Source organism: Vigna unguiculata, chromosome 9 (genome assembly GCF_037176805.1).
Source record: "Vigna unguiculata cultivar grain cowpea cultivar isolate G323 ecotype 2 chromosome 9, ASM3717680v1, whole genome shotgun sequence".
Taxonomy (NCBI): Eukaryota; Viridiplantae; Streptophyta; class Magnoliopsida; order Fabales; family Fabaceae; genus Vigna; species Vigna unguiculata.
The window spans coordinates 6380011-6403380 of NC_140800.1; the positions used below are offsets into that span (position 1 = coordinate 6380011).

The following is a 23370-nucleotide window of genomic DNA, read 5'->3' on the forward strand; positions in this document are numbered from 1 at the left end:
ATATATTATACTTTTCACTTAAAACAATTTGATAGTCCTAGCGGGACAAACATTTGCCACTTAAGATGCATTATGGATGTGATGGTTGTTAGTTTTATGATTTAGTCGTAGTTCATTTTATAAAAGTAAATTGGTTTGTAATTTTGTGTTTGTGCCGGGTATTTATTGTTGTATTTGTATTGGGTATTTGATGTTGTATAGAGTTGCGTAGTGATAAAAGATTAAATACGGTGAATAATTCAAATAAAATAGTAACAGTTGATAATAATAATAATAATAATAATAATAATAATAATAATATTAACAAATAAGTAATAACAAACAAGTCTTGAACTTTTTGTGCAATAAGCACCACAAAATCTTCATATTGTTTCTACAAATTGTTCCAAGTTGACTCCATTGAGATATATTCTACATTAATCAAAGAAGTTAATCTTCCTTGAGTAAGGTCCTAAATGTATTAGTCCCTTCATATTCAACTGTGAACTCATCTAATTACCTTTGAAGTTTGAAAAGTTTGACTTTGATATCTCCTCTTTTTGGCCTTATTCGTTGACTCAGATTAATCAAAATTTATCTTTTTCTACCAAATCTTATTCATCTAAAATTTATTATTGTTTAAGGCCTCTATTATGAGCAATTACGCCATATTCTTTTTAAGCCTTTTGAATACAGAGAGAAGAATGTTGTTTTTGTAAAGATCTAGCCACTGAACACAAAAAGTAAATTGTTCAACTTTGTCCTTGAATCCAATTGGTGAAGAGCTGATCTTGGTGGTTGACATAGCAGTACACCAACTCCCCTTAATTATTAATAAGAGGGTTGATGTAAGCGTTAAAAAAGATTATGACATACCGGTACATCCAAAGTATTTCGGGAAAGTAATATAATTTCCTCTGACTATGAACGCTAGGTCATTATTGTCACAAGTTAGTTAAGTTTTTTTAATCACTTAATTTTTCCTGGGTTTAATTACTTGATAACATTATGAACATCTTTGGTCTTTCAACAATCATGAACCTAATTTGAAAATTGGCGAGCTGAGGGGTTAATTTTCCAAAATCAAACTAGAAAACGAAAAATCAAATGTACAAATATAATAACGATTTTGGACTTTTCTTCAAAAGCTTCAATGAAGCATGTGATGTGAGCATGTAAAAAAACATCACCTTGGATATACTACTAGGCCTACATAAAGTATTATCCTAATTACTATGACTGAAATAGACGAGAAGAGATAAGATGGAAGGAGAAGGAGCACACCGACCTGCATTGATCTCTTTCATATTCCTTAAAGAATTTGAGGACGTATCAGGGTCTTCAAAAAAAATAGCAGACCTTCTGTACTTGAGATTCTGTCCTTAAACTTCCTCTTCTAACTCCTTACTAGAAGATTTAAATATCACCCTTTTTTCGAGCAAACCCGGGCTGAATAATGTGATCCACAATACACATCAGTAACACCGCAAAGGAAAAGAAAAGTTCCTTTAATTCAATTAAAAATTGGCATTTTACTTATTTTTTCCATAGTTAACTTCTTTTCTTTGAGATAAACACAAGAAAAAAAAAAAAAGTCACTTTAGGAGTATTGAGCACTAACTGTTAAAGAGTAGATATTATTGCAGACCTTAGATTATATAGATTTAATTTTGTTCTATGTTGATGTATATGGAGGTGAAGGTAAGGAAAGAAGAAACACACTAGACCTGAATAAGCTTAGATGGATGTGCAGTAAGCTCAGAAATGACATAACTTCTAGTTTTTCTCCCATTCAATGTGGTAACTGATGGGCTGTTCGCAGTGGTTATGTCCCAAAAGCTTCGTTTCTTTGCCGTTGGAACTGGGGACTGAAACCGATGGCTTGGACTCTTCATTTCTTGAGTGTTGGCCTCCTTTAACCGTAGAATAGCTCCTGCTGCTGCCACTTTTTTCCCACCCTTTTTCGAAAGCTCCCGAATGACATCATCTTTCTGCTTTAGCTGCAAGCTGTGATCCTTTTTCACTCTATCTAGATCTGCTTCCAAGGCCTTTACTCTTTGTTGAAGTGTTCTGATTCTGACAGCTACATCATCTCCCTTGTTCTTAGTCTCTGGAGTGAAATGAGTTGCAGATAAGAAAGAGGGTCTGCTCCTTCGTTTTTCATTTGGCCGGACAGAAGTTGGAGGAGTGGAAAGAAGTGATGTAGCTGAAGGTGGTGTTGGGGGAGCTAATGACTGTGCTTGGAGTGTCACAAGTTTCTGGTGCTGTTGCGCTAGCCGCATTCGCAATTCACGATTCTCCTTTTGCAGGTCATGTACTAGCTTGACCTGATCTGTTTCTGTCTGGGGCACTGGCAATGCATCCTCATTTGCATTATATCCCTGGAAAACACAAAAATCAGGCTAAAAAAGTTTAACACTGTACTTGTGGAAGTGATAAACTGAAAAAATAATGCCTGTTGTCCCTATAGATGATCCAAATATTAACGTGAATGCATATTGATTTATGGAAACATTTGGAAGGTACTAGTTTGTATATGAAAGCTCGAAATGGTAAAAGAGAATTTTACCTTTGTTCGAATCTCCTTGGCTCTGTCAGCCCAATGAAGAGTATTCTGGTTTTCTCCAAATGAGAGAATACTTGGGCTAATGTTTGCAATCATGACAGTGTTGCAAGATCCTCCTAATGAATCCTTAAGAAGTTGAGTGAGTTTTGAATTTCGGTATGGTATGTGTTTCTTGCCTTCAACGAGAGCATTAATGCAACTACTCAGTGCCAGAAGAGACCGGTTTATGTTGGCACCCTCAAGAGATCTAATTGATCTTTGATCTGTGGCAAGAGCTCTCTCTGACCCTGCAAGATCAATCAGTGAGAGCTTGCCCATTTTGTTAATAATATTCATTGCAGCATCTCTAACTCGGTACTCAACCAAAACCTAGATATAACAAATTAAGCACGTCACAATCACAACATTTAAGGGATTGCTCATTTTTCCTCAAAAACTTCCAAACTTTACCTGCAAAATAGCATGGGAGCGTGAAGATGTTTCATTTGCACGAGTTGGTTCGGTGGTTCTGTTCCGATTTCCTTGTTGAAGCAATGCCATGACCTGAAGCAATACAGAAAACAAAAAGGAATTTTATGGGAGTAAAACAGCTTTTTAAAATTCTAAATCTAACAAATCGGATCAGAATATTACTTCATCAGTGGAATAAGCTCGGTATTGTGTAAGACCTGCTGCGACAATTCCCTATAACATAATTAGACAATGTCAAGGATAAAATTGAAAAGTATGTTTATTGAGCAATTAACATATATTTGATGCCCTGCAAGAGAAAGCCCTTACTTACACCTAGTATAGATGGCCTTTATCAAAACTTTGGCTTATGTTTGCAAATAAGACTATGACCAAACACTGGCACCAAGCAATACCATAAATAAACCATTAAGATTTATCTCCATAACAGGCACTATCTACTCTAATCACATATACTATAATATGACTGTCGCTGAGCAGGTAATAAATAATGCCCTCTTGAATTTTTTCTGCAGATTTTACATTAATTAAAAGATAAGAAAATGAACCTGTTTATCTTCTCTTAGAACCAGATGTCTTCCAGGTGAAAGCAGATCCCTGACAGTTTCATTATAAACCTCTAGATAGGACAAATGAACCGCATGGTTTCCATCACAACTTCTAATTCTGATTTTACTAAACAGATCTTTAATTGCCAACACCATCACACCTGGGCTCTCCACTGTACCAAGCATTGTATAAGTCTTTCCGGCTCCGGTGGCACCATAACAGAAAACTGACCCATTCCTCCCTTGCAGAACTGCTTCCACAAGTTCTGAAGTTCTGAAAAGTAGTCAATGTACCTTTCCATGAAACATAAATGACTGCCAGAGCATAAAATTTTGAAAGCACGCTGAACATTATTAAGCACATAAAGATTCTATACTGTATGCTATCAAACCCATTTCTCTTGTTTTAATTTCCAAGTACAATATAAGAGTGGAATAACCCCTAAACTCCATTGAGCTTGAAGCTCAACTAGTAATAAGATTGACATAGCAAGTTCAATAATCATTCCACAAACCACTTATTTCCTGCGGCCGAACCACTATCAAGCAAAACAGACAAGCATGTAATAAAAGGCTCGAACAAAAAAAAAAAAACGAACCCAAATTACAAAAAGAGAAGAGATAAAAAGAAACACACCACTTGTATCAAAACAAGCAATATCGCAATTTAATATCACACATGTTTAACACTAGAAAATGATCAGCCTCATGAATAACACCCACACCAATAATGACATCAACATCAAAACAACATGATTCTTTTCAAAAGTATGAAGACAAATAGAGAAAATCAAAATTAGTCTTTAGAACACAACGCATTTATCATTAGTGCCTGTTTGTGTAATTTGTGAAACTTGTCGTAATCTCCTTATTATTAGTGTAACGCGTTTTAGACAAAATAAAGTGAAACCAAGTTTCTCTGTAAGTTCAAACTAGTTTAAACTAATAGGTGAGAACTTCTAAAATATGTTATAATACAAATTCATTTTAACCTGTCAAGATATTTATTTCATATTTCTTCCATGGTAAGTGTTTTCTGAGAAGTTAACTAAACTGAAAATATTTGGAGCATGCAATAACTTAAAGTACTTTTATTTAATCAAAATTATATTTCTACAAAAAGGAGAGAATTCAATTGACATAAACAACACCTAAATCACCTACATCATTGGATCTAGATGGCGTTCTTTCCCTAAAACACATACCTAAATTACAAGTACCAATTTATGAGATAAAAAGTTGAAAGCGAAACTCACGTGGCGGAATAAACTTCCTGCTGAGAGGCAGAATCCGGAAACGATGCGTCGAAGGTGAAGTGGCGACCCCTGAGCCTCTTCAACCTAAGGTAATCCTTTTCGGCCGCGAACTCCGTTAGGTAAACGTCACGGCGATCCACGATTCTGACGCAGCACCGTGCACCCGCTTCCGTTTCCTTTCTCGCCAACGGCCTCACCCTCACAAACACCAGAATGCGTCTCCCGTTTTTTTCTCTCGAGGACCCCAAAGAAGAGGTCTTGGGAACTGCAGCAACACTCTTCTTCTTGTGTTCCTCGTATAATGCCAGAAGCGCTTTCATCTTTCCCTTTAAGGCATCGTGTGGGTGATCCAAATTTAACCCATTCGGTGTCTGGGACCGAGTTGACACGGGCATTGTAAGATCGATTCGGGGGAGTTGTTAGAGTTTCAGACTAAATTTCGATTTCGAATGTGAGGGTTTGGCTTGGGGAAGAAACGATGGATCGGAGAAGATGAGCTTAACCAGAGGGAATCTGGTGTTGAAGCTCCATTTTTTGCTCATTATGCCACCTAATCTCAAAAGTCTTCTTCAACATTGATATTGAAATTAGTTCATTTTTTTTTTTAACTGAAAAGGTGAAAAAACAGATGGGTGTGTGTGGTAGTAGAGAGTAGAATAATGGAGAGTAGTAGATAGTTTTGAATTTTGCAGTATTAATTTTGAATTCATCTGTTTGAATGTAACGGTCAATGTAGCTCAAACGTAAATCCTTGGGCCCACTCACATTCTCTTTCTTTTTCGTATAATTTTATTAGGGTTCTTCTCTCACCTAACCCATGGAGTTTTTTTCAAGAATAAATAAATATATTTGGAGTCTTTAGATGTGAAATTAAAATTTTAATATATTTTCATAAGAACTTGTTTGTTTATGTGGTACTATTAACGTTTATATGCGAAGATATGCATGTATGTAACCCATTTGATTATAATGATTTATGGCGATCGAAAAGAGTGAATTTATTTAGGAATGAATTTATTTATATGTGCATTTTACAAGATATTTATGAGAATATATTGTATGTAGCGAAAAGATCAATATAACCTTATTTGAGTTGAATTTGAGAGGGTGGGTGAATAAATTTGAAAGGATGGAGAGAGAATTGTGATATTGTTTAAGTTAAGAGTAGAGGTGTCAATTTGGCTCAATCCATGAGGCTTGACCCTAGCCCATGTCGGCTAAGGTCAAAAAGTCTAACGGAAAAAAAAAAACCTTAATCCACAAGGTGAAAATTTTCACAAAAAATCTGTGAGTCAAGGTTAACACATGGGTTTTCTTCTTAAATATGAAAAATATAGGGTTAATTATGTTTCTCATCCCTCTGCTATTAACAATTTTTTTGGAAATGGTCCCTCCTGGAAACCTCAAACGATTTTGGTCTCCATGATTTTCAAAACTCATGGTTTCAGTCCCTATTTTGTGAACGACATTAACTCTGTGACTTCGTGGCAAACAACGTTCCACCTAGGCTTGTAATCAGGTGTCACGTGCACATTAGGATGTTGACACATGTAACATTAATTTATTTTATTCTTTATTTATTTAATTCATCTTTTTAATATATTTAATGTTACTTTTAACTTGTGTTTTTTAGTTATGAGGGTGGAGACAAAGGCTTACTTAATGCATCGAAGAGGAAGAGTTTGCAAGAGAGCTTCGTGTTCTAATTCAAGGGAATACAAATTGAAATCCATTACCACACAATCATACAAATTGATGTTAGATATTTGAAACAAAAAATATTATGAAATCGATGACTAGTATATTAAATGGCCAATAGAATGCCAATGAACTAAACCATCTACTATATCTACTACATATATATATATATATATATATATATATATATATATATATATATATATAAGAAAATGACCCATAAATTGATTGACAACATGAATGATTGATGGGCGCAAGTTACTTAAATTTCACGTTGCATCTTCCACTAAAATTTTTCATTTCTCTCTTCTTCTTCTTCTTCATTTTGCATTACTTTCTCAGCCCCTCATATTTTTATTCAGTCACCACGACTTTGAAGTTCGGGTGTTGTTGAATCTGCATTACTTGGCCCCAACTTCTTCTTTTTCTTCTTCAAAGTTTGTTCTTCTACTTTTTTTATTTTTGGTATCAATTTGAAGGTTAAGTCTTCTTCAACCAAAATTATTTTCGTCTCATGGTTCTTTAAGAAGTTGTTTTGGGTTGTTATTATGTTGTTCTTCTTAGCTTCATTTTAGTTTTCATAGTATGGGTTTTTAGTTTTCTAATACCTTTGTTTTTTGGTTGTTTTCTTTTAACGAAGGTTTTATTGCACAATACAGGTAAAAGTTTTTTCCTTTATTATTGTCTTATTCTTATTTTATGAAGTTTGTATACTTGCTCTCTGTTTTTTATTGATCTGGATCTTTTGGATACATATATTTGTCATAATAGTTGTATTTTTCATCATCCAAGTCATCAACAACTCCATTAGAACCTATTATGAAGCATATCTAAGACTAAATCAATTGTTTACGATTTAAAAAGTAGATGTTAGAACCTACTAATTTTATGAGTTTTAGCCGTGGGATTAAGTTTTAGTTTAATTAATATCCTGGTATTTTGGGGGTTTTGTTCAGGTTTGGAAAATAGAAGTTAAAGTCTATTGGACCACTTGGAGATTAAGAACTCAGATATCAAAGTAATATATTTCTATTTTACAAACGATTATTTGGGATTTTCAAATTCTCGATGGAGTAATTTATGTTGTACGATTTAGTTTGTTTTGTTATATAGTTTTCATTGTTTTGTGCTCTGAATATTGTATTTGTAGTTTTCGTGGTTTGTATTTTGGGTATTCTGTTAGTTCCTTAGATGCTTATGTACTTATTTTGTGGTTTACATTGTATACGTGTTGCTTATTATTTGTATTTATTTTGTAGCTTACTGGTATTATGCTTTACACAAAGATTCTATAGTGATCTACGGGAATATTGATGGCAAGAGAGGTAAAGGCAATCATATTGTTATGGACTGACTTAGCCCCAAATTACTTATATGCATTATTTGATCAATGTAAGTTAATATTTTTCCTGTATTAAAATAGAGTTATTGTGATTTTATTGACTATTAAGTTCAATGAATAAAGTTGTCTTTGTTCCTTGAAGTGATGCAAGACCATAAAATTGCTGCTTTTGACAAAGCTTTGAAGCATAACTACGGTAAGTCTCCTGGTATTGGGGATTTTTGTTTTGGTGCTTTTCATTGAAATTCTGGTGCAATGGTGACTGATTAAGGAGTTTGAAAATGCATCTATTTCTTTTGGCATGTGCCTTGATGCCTGCCTTTATATTTGGGTTATGTTAGATTGAAATGTTGTTGTAATGGTGAGGTATTTTGTTATCGATGAATGTTGGTTGATTATTAGAGACATTTAGTTTAGAATTGTTTCCTTCCACACCCATTAGTGTCCTTAATGAACTTATTTATTTCTTATCATTTGGCAGAACTATATATGAAACATGTTTGTAAGTTTTAAGCTAGCATATCTTTCTTTATGATGACGATTCCTAATTTATTTGGGCTTTATTGTTGGTAGTTCATCAATATTTACTACAATATGCCTCTTCATGTAGTTTTTGGTTATGAACCACATTCAATTTTGTTGATTGGAGTTGTTACATTAGCTGAAAACACATGTTTTACATTTTCATCCTTTTTTATAACTAAAAATGTTTATTCTTTTAGATATAATAGTATAGATGTTAAGTAGGCAAATTGTCAAATTATTCTCTGTGCTGCCTATCATCTTTCATCTCTTCTATTTGGCATCAACCAATAATTGGCTTCATTTGTTGATCTTATTTTTGTTGACACGGAGTTAGTATGAAAAGTTCAAAGTGAGGGTTAATGGATTGGTATCAATGTTTGCAATATATATATAGTAGATGCAGAACTTGATTACAACAATGTTAATGAACGACTTCTGTTTCAATCAAATTTCAACTCCATGACAGGTTTAAAATTTTTGTCTTAACATACATAAATATATGCATATTGTACTATAGTTCATTATATACTAATACAATGCATATATTATGAAAGAAGAATAAAGAGATATTTTCCAAAAGATAATATATGTCGTGAATCATGAACAAGGTGGAATGTTTTTTTTATATGGCTATGGAGAAATAGGAAAAACATTTATGTGGAAGACATTATGTTCTGCTTTACGATCAAAAGGTAAAATTGTACTTGCAGTTGCATCGAGTGGCATAGCTTCTCTATATAACCAGGAGGTAAAACAACAAATTCTAAATTCAAGATTTCAGTTCCCACACTAGAGCACTTTGTCTGCAATATTTCAAATAGAAGTGAACTTTCAGATTTGTTGAAGATGGTTAAACTAATTATTTGGGATGAAGCACCAATGGCCCACAAATATTGTTTTGAAGCATTGGATAGAACTTTGAAAGACATAATGAAATGTGATTTAGTGTTTGGAGGCAAAGTAATAGTATTTGGAGGAGATTTTAGACAAATTCTTCTCGTTGTTCCACAAGGTAGCATATCAGATATTGTTCATGCAACAATAAACTCATCATATCTATGGGATCATTGTCAGATTATGACTCTAACAAAAAACATGAGACTCTTCCAAGATGGATTACAAAGGTCTACTGCTGAAGAAATCGAACAATTCTCATCTTGGATAATTCAAATTGATGATGGTACACTAAGTGAACCAAATGATGGTTTAGTTGATATAGAAATTCCATCTGACCTATTAATTCTAAACTATATTGATCCTATTGAAGCCATAGTGTCTACCACATATCCAACCCTGATGCAAAAATACAAAGATGAAACCTTCCTCAAAACCAGAGCAATATTGGCAAGTAGAATTGAAACAGTTGATGAAATCAATGACTATGTCCTATAATCAATACCTGGTAACAACAAATGCATTTTTTTTTAGTTCTAACTTATTCATATTGAGTAATTGTTAAACTTTACTAATAACATCATCTGCATCATGGCAATCAGGTGAACAAAACAATATCTAAGCTCAGATTCTATTGACATATCAGACAACATGGAAGATGACCCATATGAAGGCATTACTCTAGAATTCCTAAATTCGTTAAAAACATCAGGTTTGCCAAACCACATTATTAACCTAAAGGTTGGGGCACCAATTATGCTTTTAAGAAATTTGGATCAAGCAGAATGTTTGTGTAATGGGAGCAGATTAATAGTAACAAAACTTGCAAAACATGTAATCGGTGCAAAGATTATTAATGCACGAACAACAGGAGTTGAGATTTACATTCCACGAATGTCCATGTCACCATCACATTCTCCATGGCCTTTTAAGCTCATCAGAAGACAATTCCCCATCATGTTATCTTATGCTACTATGACCATAAACAAATCTCAAGAACAATCTTTGGAAACAATTGGTATGTATTTGCCTACACCAGTATTTAGCCATGGTCAATTGTATGTTGCAGTTTCTAGGGTGTAAAGTCGGGCTGGATTAAAGATTTTAATCCATGACAGTGAAAAAATCCTTTGGAATCTACAACCAATGTCATTTTCAAAGAAGTTTTCCAGAATGTATAACCTGTAATGATTTACACTTCATTTGGATCTACGCATATCTTTCCTAATATTTAGTTAAGTATTCATCTATCCATTTGTTGCTCCACTTACAAACAATAACTAATAGAAGCTTATTATTACAACAATCACTAACAACAAAATACTTCTAAAGACATTTATTCAAGTTAATGCAACAATCACTACCATAATTAAAAATGACTATAGAAACAAAATTTAATTTTCTATTTACAAAAATAGAATCGTAAGTGAATCTGGAATAGAGACCGGAACCAACACCAATTAAAAGAAAAATAATATACAAACTTTGACAATAAGACAAATAAACACCCTTATCGTTTCTTTCTTCAATAGATCTAAAGATAAGACAACAAAAAAACATCCTTAACATTTCTTTCTTCAACCGATCTAAAGATACATGTTTGTATATTTTTCCCCTATTTATCAATCATTTGTGAAAATTCCATAAACAATTTCATTATATTTAAGGGAATAAAGAATTAAAGAAATTTGAAATATAAAATCAAACACCACCCCACGAAAATCATAAAAGAACTTGGTTACCTAGTGTCATGTTTGAAGTTGCTCGAACAAGTACATGAACTTTGTTCGTCGATCACATTTGTAAATGCTCCAACAAGCTCTCAACTACTTTGTCATGTCTTTCATCGTTGACATTAATTTGTCCCAACCAACCTTTATCTGACAAAATGCATTTAAATGAAAACCAACCAACAAGAAAAATTTTAACGCAATTAAATAATCAGCAAAGATGGCCCAACAAATATTTAGTTTTTAATTAAAGACACCACCATTATTGGTTTATGCACCTCCATCTTATATGATGATTACAATAGCTAATTGGTTATCAATAAATTTGATCAATTGATACATAGTTAGTTAATACCTTTAATTATAACGAAGATAATAACTATTACATGTAATAACTATTACATGTAAACATGTCCATAAATATATATAATATTATAACTTGATTTCAAAGACATTTATTAATTTATTCTTTCTATAATAAGCAATATTATCATGTTATTATATCTCAATATGATATTAACAGATTTTTTTTTTATAATACGATACTTTATGTAAGGCCCAGTTATTTCCCGTTTGGTTTTATTTTATGGATTTTCCAATTCTTGGGCCTAAGGGGAGCTGGCCCAATTCGTTTTCTGACCTAAAGCGCCCAAAACCCTAATTTGAGCTCACTTTCGTAAAAACAGATTTCCCCTCTCTTAGAGCTATTGCCGCCCCTGCTAGAGTTCCAGAGCGCACCTTCCGTTCACGTTCCGCTTGACTCCATTCTTGACCCACGTAAGTGTTTCCAATCCATGCTCCTAAAATCTCTGGTCCTATTTTTCTTTCGTGTGTAGTGTTAGAGCTTTAGTAGTAAACACTCCCGGTTCGTTTTTCCAGCTATGTGATCTCCTCCTAGAGCTGTGGTACTCCGCTGTTCGGTGTCGGGACACTTTAAACTAGCTCGTTCCAGGTAGGGAAGCTAGAACCCACTCGTGTATTTCATTTTTACTGCTGTTTCACTGTTGTACTGAGGGTCTTTGACTGATTTGAGGCTCTGTGTGTTTAAAATGCGTTTGGTATGTTGTTTTGGTTTGGTGAGTACGATTGTTGCAGGAGAACGGTGGCGAGGCCTGTTACTCTCGCCCAAGCGAGCCAGTTTCACCTAGGCGAGATGAACAAGGACTCGCCTGGAACCTTTTTGCGCGAAAGGTCACCCAGGCGACCAGCTCGACTTTTGAGCGAGCGAGTACCTCGCCCAGGCGAGAGGGGTCTCGCCTAAGCGAGATCCCACGTGTGCTCCTGCCCCTTTATTGAGCCCTCGCCTAGGCGAAGAGGGACTCACCTGAGCGAGCACGTCTCGCCTGAGCGAGGGGCTGGGCGAGATAGTGTGTTTGGATGCTCGTTTGTTCTTGGATGATTAGTATTGGTTTGGAAATGAATGGTACGATGAGAAATATGTATGTAATGGAATATTATGTATGCTTGGCATGATTCATGAATTGTATATGACGAGTTTGGTATGGACTTGACATGTGAAATAAATGAGGTGGTTATTATTAAAGAGGCATGATAATGAGATGAGTTGGATTCTATGTACATGGATGAATTATGATGAGTTGGAATGGGTTGGATCTGGAAATGTGAAAGGTAACGACTTTAAAGGTCGACATGATGAGGGTATCTTTGCATGGTGAATATTGTTTGCTTTTATGTTCGTATTTGGTCTGTGTTAGTGCATAAACCCTTAGGGTCTCTAGGTGAGACTTTCAGGGTCGTGCTTCAGTGGTCGGGACGTAATTCCATGGCCCATGTTAGTGGGTGTTCATGGTGGTGCCCCATCTGTATAGCTAGGTAAGGATTCAAGGTAAGTTTGCATCCTAACACTCTGAGGAGTCAGTTAGTCTCACCTAGAGCGGACTGACTCCTGTGGTGAGAGTAGCAGGAGGCCCGAAATTCATTAAGGGCTAACCTTGTGGTGAGGGAAATTTGATTCATTGTAACACTTGTAACACAGCTCGGGTGTGAGCAGCTCGGGGGTGAGCAGAGGTATCCACCACAAATGCAAGCATCCGCTGAATCCGACCAGGTTATACGTATCTGAATGAGTCAAGTCGAGTCGTAGTGTATTGAATGAAGAGTCATGACATGCTTGGTTGTTGTATGGATATGGGATGGTGAAAATATAATTGACTGTATGATGAATATGTTATTAGCTCTAGCTTACCCTTGTTGTTGTTTGTTGTATGTTCTGTGGTGTGGCGTTTTCTTTTGCGATGATCATCAATTTGATTGATGGGAGCAGATGGGCGAGGTTCTCGTGCCCAACAAGGGAATGGTGATTCCGCTACTTAGCAATCTGGGTTGGAGTTATTTTCTTCATGTTTTCTTTAGGGCTATGGCCCATGTATCGCTTTATGCATTTCTACTCTACACTCTTTGTTAGACTTGTATTCAGTTTTCCTTTGGTATCGTGGTTTGTTCGGTTTCGTAGGGATTGTGTTAAGAACCCTAGGACTACGCTACATTGTTATCTCGTTATCTCTGTGTGACGTTTCCTTTAATTTTACGCATTAAATTAAATGGGGAGTTACACTTTATCATACTACTATTATTATATTAATATATTGTCATATTAATTTAAAACTTAAATCTTAAACGTTAAATACGTTAAATAAATTTAAACATACTATTATTATTACATTAATTATAAATAAACGTTTAAACGAATTACATATTCTCATTAAACATTATTATATGTATTACTATTAAACTTAAAAGTTAAACGTTAAATAAATTTAAATATATTGTTATTATTATATTATTATACTAATATATTGCCACACATTTTGCAAATCTAAACTTCTTCAGTATGACAATTTTAATAATTTAATATCCGTTACTTTTTTAGTAACCTTAAAAATTAATATAACTAATTTATAACATATAATAAGAGTTACTATAATCAAATTTTTATTATTTATACTAATGATACTAGAATAAATATTGATAAACAATTATACGTAACATTTTTAATAATTTAATATCAATAACTTTCATACTAATAATATCGTACAAAATATTTTAAATATTTGCACATATTTAAATATTTAACGTAACAAGGTTATGAAACTAATATATAGCATATAATTAATATATATATATATATATATATATATATATATATATATATATATATTACACTTATTATCTATAACTTACTCTAATGTTTAATCATGATAATAGTATAATACAAAATCTTTACTATAATAATTTAATTATATTGAAGATCAAATATATCTTCAAATTCAACAATTTATTTTAAAATTTAAATTTAACATAAATTTAAATAAATGAGGTTTTCACTATTATTATGTAATTTATAACATAATTATTAATACAATAAAAATTACAAAGTTTTCCATACATACATATATATATATATATATATATATATATAATTAAAATAATATATACAAACTAATCAAATAAAATGTTACTTATCTTTCTCCTACATTTTAATATATAACACTGTAACACCCCATTTGATTTAATATACGAAATTAAAGGAAGCTTCACAATAAAGATAACAAAATAGTGCAGTCATGGAGTTTAAAACTCAACTCCTTACAACCCAAGACACACAACGATGCCACAGGAAAACCAGTTATAAAGTTAAAAGGAATATAAAGAGATCACAAGTCAAACGGATACATGGGCCGTAGCCCTAAGAAAAGCCCAACAAAAATAAAACATCAGATCCAGCCCATATGGATTATGCAGCGGAGTCACCGTTCCCTTGTTGACCGCGAGAACCTCTCGCTTCTGCTCACATTAATAAATTGATGATCATCGCAAAAGAGCAGTACCACACACAAGACAATCAAACAAACAAAGGGTAAGCTAGAGCCAAAACCATTTCATTAATAAAATCATATACATATTCACAATCCATTATACATACATCACGCAAGCATGTTACGACCTTCTAAACAATACACTAAGACTCGACTCGACTCATCCGGATACATATAACCTGGTCGGATTCAGCGAATGCTTGCACTTGTGGTGGATACCTCTGCTCACCCTCGAGCAGCTCACCTTCGAGCTATATGTTACAAGTGTTATAATGAATCAATTTTCCCTCACCACTCACCACAAGGTTAACCCTTAATGAATTTCAGGCCTCCTGCTACTCTCACCACAAGAGTCAATCCGCTCTAGGTGAGACTAACTGACTCCTTAGAGTGTCAGGATGCAACCTTACCTTGAATCTTTACCTAGTTATACAGATAGGGCACCACCATGGATACCCACTAACAGGGGCCATGAGATTACATCCCGACCACTGAAGCACGACCCTGAGAATCTCACCTAAAGATCCCAAGGAATTACGCACTGACACGGACCAACAATCTTAATCAATCAAACAGATTCAGCATGCATACACACAGATATAAACATATACATCACATATAGTTTCTCATAATTCACCTCCTTCGTATTCCCGGCCAAACCATACCAACTCATTATTCTCGAACCTTGGATACGGAACTCCATCTCATATTATGACCACGCCACATTGGTACCAACTCTTTCATGTCTCATGTCGAACTCATACCAAACTCATCATTTCAATTCCATGATTCATCTCATACAATTATCATACTCACATCATGATAAAACTCACCAATCACAACTCATACACCATCTCATTCATAAAGGTTATTCAGTTCATAATCTCAAAGGTAATACCCATTCAAACATATTATCAACATTTGAGATCAAGGAAAACACCAAGGCCAACCACCCTCTCATCCAGCTTCTCACTCAGACTGAAGGGTCTCGCCCAGGCGAGGAGGACCCTCGCTCGGGTGAACTCCCCTCGCCTAGGCGAGAGCTCGACTTCCAATATAGCGGGTCGCCTGGGCGACCATTCGTGAAAAATAACTTAGGCGAGCTTCTGTTAATCTCGCCTAGGCGAGACCAGCTCGCTTGGGCGAGTTTATCAGTGCTCGCCACTATTTTCACCTGCAGCAGACACATAGGCATACCGCAAACAACAATCCCACCATATCGCACATCCATACCAGCAGGCAAACTCAAACAATCACAAACAACATAGAATAACAGACTCGTACCAAACAAAAAGGAGGGTTCTAGCTTCCCTTACCTGGAAAACAAGCTAGCAGCTGGGTCCTTGGGTACCAACAACTCCTAAAGTGGATTAGCGAGGTGAAATGGAGGTCTGGTTGGAGTTCACTTGGAGGGGTTGACGGCTAACCCTAGCAGAGCTCTGAAATGGAAAGGGAGGCAGTGTTTAAATTCAAATTGCAAAGTGAGGCGGAAAGGAAAACTCTAACAACTTTAGGGCCTTTGCACCCTATGAGCCAACCTTTAGGCCCAACAGATTAAGGACAACCCTTAAACATTAGGACAGAAAATTAAAACTGGACCTTACAAACACAAAATAAACTAATTTAATAATAATTATTACGAAAACTAACACATGTTACATTCTAATAAGCTATTATATAATCAGTTCAAATAACTTAAAAAATAAAAAGATTTACTCGTGCGTATGCACAGATATAAATACTGGTTAGTCCATAAAATTTGATATTTTTTAAAATTTTACTTCTTTTAATACATATGTTATAAACCTATTTTATTATTAGATTACTATTATTTTAAAAACATATTTTAATTGATTAATTAATGTATATAACAAAATAAATTAAAAAAAGTTCCTGTTGATATGTTAAATTATTTAAACTATAAGTGTTTATATTTTAAAACTTTATTTTTCAAATAACATAATGTACATATTGTAATTATTTAAATTATAGGTTTTTATTTTAATATTTTAAGTCTAATCCCTCCCCTCCATCTTTATCTGATGGGCTGGCGGGCTTGGTTAACGGGCTCGCGACCTTCAAATTGTGGGACCCATTTTGCCAGCAAGGGTTCTCGTACAATTACTAGGGTTTAACGAATGCCTAATGTTTTTTTTTTCAAAGAGATAGAGAAAGTAGTTTTCTTCGTTCGGCTGTCGCAAAACACTTAAGGAGGAAAAACCGCAGAAGCAGCCATGGCTGAAGCAGAAGACTACGATACCAGCTCGCCCGAGCGCGAGAACCAAACCAAAGTTAACAAGAAGAAGCTTCGCAAGAGAAAAAGACCAAACAAAAGCGAGAATACACAAGAGGAGAAGAACGATGCGAAGATTGATAGCATGGTGTCACAAGGTGAAGATGCAGAAGAAGAAGAAAAAGAAGAGATAAAGGTGAACACTAACGATTCATTTGGAATCATGAGTTCCGAGTCTTTCTCCTCTCTTAGCTTGTCCGAAGCTACTTCCAAAGCCATTGGGGACATGGGCTTCGACTGTATGACTCAGGTAACGCTGTTACTGCAGTCCTTTTTTTTTAATTAATTGATAATAAAAATCATAATAATAAAATTGCATTGATCGAATTTAGATTCAAGCGCGGGCGATTCCGCCGTTGCTGATCGGAAAGGACGTGCTGGGTGCGGCGAGAACGGGTGCTGGGAAAACCCTAGCGTTTTTGGTTCCGGCGGTGGAGTTGCTGTACAACGCTCAGTTCACACCGCTCAAGGGAACGGGTGCTGTTGTGATATGCCCGACGAGGGAGCTCGCGATTCAGACGCACGCCGTGGCGAAGGAACTGCTGAAGTACCACTCACAAACGCTCGGGTTGGTGATTGGGGGTGCGGGGCGTAAGGGAGAGGCTGAGCGCATTGTGAAAGGGGTAAACCTCTTGGTGGCGACGCCGGGTAGGCTTCTCGATCATCTTCAAAACACGAAGGGGTTCGTATATAAAAACTTGAAGGTATTGAGTTGTTGATCTTTCATAGAATTCTTTCCCTATGTTGCTTCATTGTAATTGTAAATTGTAAATATGCATACATTTGGTAGACAAAACTTAGGCAAAAGCTCTGCCTACTGTAATAAATTTAAGTTAACTTGGTACAATGTGAGTTTTGTCTATGGTAACTATATTCTGATTGGAGAACTGCACTATTTACTTACTTACGCTGACAAGCAGTATTAGCATTTGTGTTTAGGTTTTAGTGATATAGGACTTGTTTGGGTAAATAATAAGAAGCGAAAGAAGTTTCTTCCTAAACTAAAAATAGCCTATGTATAAGTTAATAGTCTAAATTTGTAGGAGTTACTGTGGGAGAACTTTTGTAGATTAGCTTATGCATAATTTAATTTAAGCTATGGAGAAGTTTACTTAATTATTTCTCTTAGAAGTGCTTATGTCGAACTTCATTCAAATGGCTCATATATTATTAATATTAATTCCTAGTGTGTGCTCATGTTTGATTAGTGCAAATTTTTGTTCAGCTCATATAAATTTGTCTATTTGATGTATATTTGTGTGTGTGTGTAGACACACACACACACACACGTATAAGTTTAGAAGATAACTGAAGCTTTCCGAAGGTGATATGCTTATGTGAGAAAAGCAGATAAAATGGAAGTTCTCTGACTAAAAGTCATAGGTGAATGTTGTGAATTTTTTGTGAAAATAATACCATTTTAAATGATCTTGCATTGAATTGTTTGATTCAAAATTTGTGTAGTGAAATTGTTCTTAACTTTCTTTTGCTGACATCATTCAGATTTTCTTAATATAGCTTCTTAGTCTTGTTACCTTAAGAGACAGTATTTATTAGGGAGGGAAGCTGGTTGGTATGCAAAGACTGCTCGGCATTCAATGCTGAAATATTATACATTCCGTTATTATAGGTTTTTTTTCCCATTTGGGGGTTTGAGTGGTTTATCTTGATTTTATGCGCTGCTTAAATATCTCATTTTTCGAAAATAGTAGATGCATGCATATGTAAGTCTATATTGTTATCCTTCTCATTCTGAGGTCTGAACATTTGCTTGATTTGGCAGTGCCTCATGATTGACGAAGCTGACAGGATATTGGAAGCAAACTTTGAGGAGGAGATGAAGCAGATTATTAACATACTTCCAAAGGTATCAGAACTCTTGTCATGTGTTGCTGATTTCACTTTCCCTTCCCCCCATTTGGTCTTGCAAAAAGAATACAGAATTTTAGTGCTGCATGAAATTGCATCGTGTTTAAGTCTAAGCACTCCAACCACGTAATTGGAGAACTCAACCAAAAATTAATTAGCAATAAGTATTACAATATCATTTTAGAGAAAGCTAACTGAATGGACAAATAATTAACAGTAATTTGCTTTCTGAGTTAAGATGTCTTATGACTTTTGACCAATTAATGAAATGAATGTTTATTATGCAATCTAAAAAAAAGACGTTTTCAAAGGTCTAGAAGAAAAAAATGAAGACCGTAGGGGGTGCCTTGATTAGGAAGGAAGGTTAAAATTCCATTTTGTTATCTGGGACGACAATATGTAAAGTTGTTGAAGGTTTCCCCCTTTCATTTTCTGCAAAATCAGTCTATGTATGATGCTATGACTTTTTAGTTGTTTTCTGCTTTGCAACACTACCTGAGATTAGCTACTTCCATCTAGCCGTAATACTATCATAGTGAAAACACTGGTCGTTTTCTTTTCTGACTAGCATGTTTTAGGGTTGATGTCAATCTTTTTGAAGGCTGAGATGTGGCTGCTGTATCTCCTGTTTAATTTTCTCGTGAAGTTAATGTATCTTAATGTCCATGTCTAGTCTTTGTTTCTACCTAATACTTTTGAGTACGGCTAATTACTTTGCTTTTCATTTAACAGAAAAGGCAAACAGCTTTGTTTTCAGCCACACAGACAAAGAAGGTTTGTTCTTCATTTTCACTCTTCATCATGCTCCTTCTTCTAAAGCAAATCTTAATTCTAATTGTTTACTTAGTCATTTTTCCTCTTTGATACACTTGGACTGTATGCTTGATAATGCAAGCATACTTCTTACTTGTTGCCCATGCTTTTATGATTTAAGTTTATGTGTTAAATTGCAGGTTGCAGATCTTGCCCGCTTATCTTTTCAGACAACTCCTATCTTTATTGATGTAGATGATGGGAGAAAAAAGGTGATGCCTTTATCTTCATCATAAGCTTTGAAATTTAAGGTGATGCCTTTATCTTTATTGATGTTCTATCCTTACCAATGTAGGTCACAAATGAAGGATTGCAACAGGGTTATGTTGTTGTTCCCTGTGCTAAGCGTTTTGTTGTTCTCTACTCATTCTTGAGGAGATATCAATCAAAAAAAGTGATGGTTTTTTTCTCTTCATGCAATTCTGTCAAATTCCATGCGGATCTTCTCAAGTGCGCTGGGGTGGACTGCTTAAATATTCATGGAAAACAAAAACAACATGCCCGTACTTCTACGTTCTTCAACTTCTGCAAAGCTGAAAAGGGGATCTTGCTCTGTACTGATGTTGCTGCTCGTGGACTTGACATACCTGATGTGGTATGCTATTTTTTCTTATTAGGTTACATGAATATTTCTGGCTTGTGAATGTGATTAGGCTGTATTATACTGTTAAGGGTTTCACCTTACTCTTCAGTTGTAATTCGCAACCAGTTGCTCAACTGCCTGTACATAAATGTTAGAAGAGAACAATGCCATCTTTGATTAGAAGAATTTACATAAAGAAGAGAAATAAAGAAGGGAAATTCTGTAGTACTCTAGAATCCAGGTAGCCCTGCCTGACTGGTAGTGTTCTTTGTTGTTTGGTGACCGGATGGATTTGGATATAGAATTTAATGGTGGGTGCAGAGACGCCAGATTATTTGGGTACCTAAGAAACCTCCAACTTATGAGAGACCACTTGGTACAAAATTATAGACTTGCTTAATGACAACCTCTTAAAAAGGCATTAACTGTGCAATAAATAATCTAAGAAAAGCACATTATTTAATGACATGGACAATAGCGAAGCCCCTAGTATAAACAAAATAAACTTCACTGATGAGTATTGAATCTTGCCTTTACTCCTCTCAATCTGAATTGATGTTTGTGAAAACTCCAGCCATATCCAACTCCCAACTTTCTCAAAAGCACTAGAGAAGCTAGCAACAGCTTGATTAGTCTTAAGAAACATTAGGAAGTAAACTTTTTGTGAGTTCGAAATCAATGAAGAGCAAGTAAACATTTAATCATGTATGTTCCTTTTCTTTGCAGGACTGGATTGTGCAGTATGATCCACCTGATGAACCAAAGGTGCTTCCTGTTCTTTATTGATGTTTACTATTTATTCCACTTGTATCTTTGTAGTCTTATGCATCAATACATAGTATAACGTCATTGTTTTTGTTTCTAGGAATATATCCATAGGGTTGGTAGAACAGCTCGTGGGGAAGGTGCAAAGGGAAATGCTTTACTTTTTCTGATTCCTGAAGAATTGAAATTTCTTCACTATTTGAAGGTCAGTCTCTCTCTCTCTCTCTCTTGGTCTACAGCCCATAATAATCTTTAAACCATAGAGGCTTCAGAAATACACATTTGGGCCTGGGGTGGTTTTTAGTTTACGGCCCAACAATATGTAATAATAATAATAATAAAACTGAGGCTTCTAGTGTATACCCTTTCTTTATCTTAGAAAGTCCAATATAGATCAGTTGAGGAAACCTTGGGTTTGCCATGGTTTATGCCTATTTAAGATAAGGGGAGGGGAGTTTGTCCCATGGGAAATTACCAAGGCAATGAAATGAAAGTATAATATATAATATAGGTTTGAAATTTCTTGGAGTATTATACTGAAGCATTTTATTTTAATTCTTATGCTTGATTTCAGGCAGCGAAGGTTCCTGTGAAAGAGTATGAATTTGATCATAAGAAGCTGGCAAATGTACAATCTCATCTGGTATATTCCTGCTTTCTGACTTACCAATTAAAATTTGATTTAATATGGTAACCAGCTGCTGTTCATGTTATGCTGAGCCATATGTGGATTGTGCAGGAGAAGTTGGTAGCTGGCATTTATCATTTGAACAATATGGCTAAAGACGCATATCGATCATATATATTAGCGTATAATGCACATTCTATGAAAGATATATTCAATGTTCACCACTTAGATTTACTGGTAAGGCTTTCTCATGACTTCATTCCTGATCTGAAACATAGCATGTATGAACTGATATAGGTCTTTAAGTTGTATGTGTGTATGCATAAACATCTACATATGTTACCTGACATTATTTCAATTGCCTCTGGTAGTTCAGCTATTTTCTTTTCATTTTAACCTCCAACCTCAGAATAGGGTTTATAGTAATGGTTGAATTAAAAAGAATCTCGACATAGGCAACAGAAGAAAAAATGAGATTTGGTGGGGTTTGTTATTTTTTAGAATTTGGCAGATGACCTCCATCAAAGTGTAGATTCTAGGATATAGAAATGAAGATCGGCATAGGGTGTTTACAAGCTGTTACTTATTCCTTCTTTGCTACCTACCCAGTCATTCATCCCCTCATTACCTAATAACATCTTGTGTTAATGGAAATTTTTAACCTCACGTTCTTTTCTTGACTAACTTATTTCTCTCATTTTATATCCTTGTTTGGTTCTAAATACTAAGCTTCTCTCTACTCTCTGTTTGACGTTGTGTTAACTGCAAGAGGAATAAAGCTCTGCTCAATGGCATTGCAGAAATTGTTCATATAATTTTAGTAGTAGACGGTATCGACTTTCTTAGTTTAGTTGGAGCAATTGCTAAATTCTTCCTATTCGGGGATTTTATGAAAAAGTTATTGTGCACTCAGTGGCAGTCTGATTTTTATGTAATAATTGTCCATGTTAACCATGTTACACCGTGCGGCGATTGAGGAATCGCTGGTAAACTTAGTTGCCAAATTTTTGGACATTATATATCATGTATAGTTACGACTTTATGTTTGTAATTCTTACGTATTTCGCAGGCTGTTGCTACTTCGTTTTGTTTTTCCAACCCACCGAAGGTGAATCTCGACATAGATAGCAGTGCTTCAAAGCATAGGAAGAAAGTACGCAAAGTGGAAGGAAAGAGATGATGTAAGGTTATTTGTGAAGCATTTGCAGCAGACATGTCTCGGCTGTGCAGTTTTTGATCCTCACATCCTCCCTCCCACACCATCCTATTAAATTTTGTTAGGAACCCCAATTTTATTTGAAGAGATGGATTTTGTAACTTCATCGAACGATGTTTAATTATTAGAGGCATCACAATATTTAAAGTAAAATGAATGTTATATATTCGCATTTTTGAGCTGTAATATTCTGCATGATTTCCAGTGCCCCAACCTATGTTCCAATTTGCAAGCTTATTGAAAATTATATAATCAATCTTCAAAAGCAATTGTAGAACTGAACTGAGCTATCCAATTCTTTCCTGTTATATGAAATTAAGTATATTAGAACGTAGTTTAAGAAAAGTTTTATTTGTGG

At 34.9% G+C, this 23370-nt stretch overlaps 2 protein-coding genes across 2 annotated transcripts; one reads left to right on the forward strand and one right to left on the reverse strand.

Annotated features, from left to right (window-relative positions):
* Nucleotides 1-1041: 1041 nt before the first annotated feature.
* On the reverse strand, nt 1042-5471 carry LOC114162441 (kinesin-like protein KIN-8A). The gene is made up of 7 exons (XM_028046335.2): nt 4821-5471; nt 3565-3838; nt 3179-3229; nt 2996-3088; nt 2549-2914; nt 1707-2360; nt 1042-1428 (listed from the first exon to the last, which is right to left on the reverse strand). Exons 1-7 carry the CDS (start codon nt 5213-5215, stop codon nt 1396-1398), a joined length of 1866 nt encoding a protein of 621 aa, XP_027902136.1. The 5' UTR covers nt 5216-5471; the 3' UTR covers nt 1042-1395.
* An 11518-nt stretch (nt 5472-16989) lies between these two features.
* LOC114164322 (DEAD-box ATP-dependent RNA helicase 27-like) lies at nt 16990-23225 on the forward strand. The gene is made up of 11 exons (XM_028048956.2): nt 16990-17388; nt 17471-17842; nt 18922-19005; nt 19740-19781; nt 19961-20032; nt 20116-20415; nt 21130-21168; nt 21269-21373; nt 21743-21811; nt 21908-22033; nt 22866-23225. The coding sequence occupies exons 1-11, from the start codon at nt 17080-17082 to the stop codon at nt 22974-22976; spliced, it is 1629 nt and encodes a 542-aa protein (XP_027904757.1). The 5' UTR covers nt 16990-17079; the 3' UTR covers nt 22977-23225.
* The last annotated feature ends 145 nt before the right edge of the window (nt 23226-23370 follow it).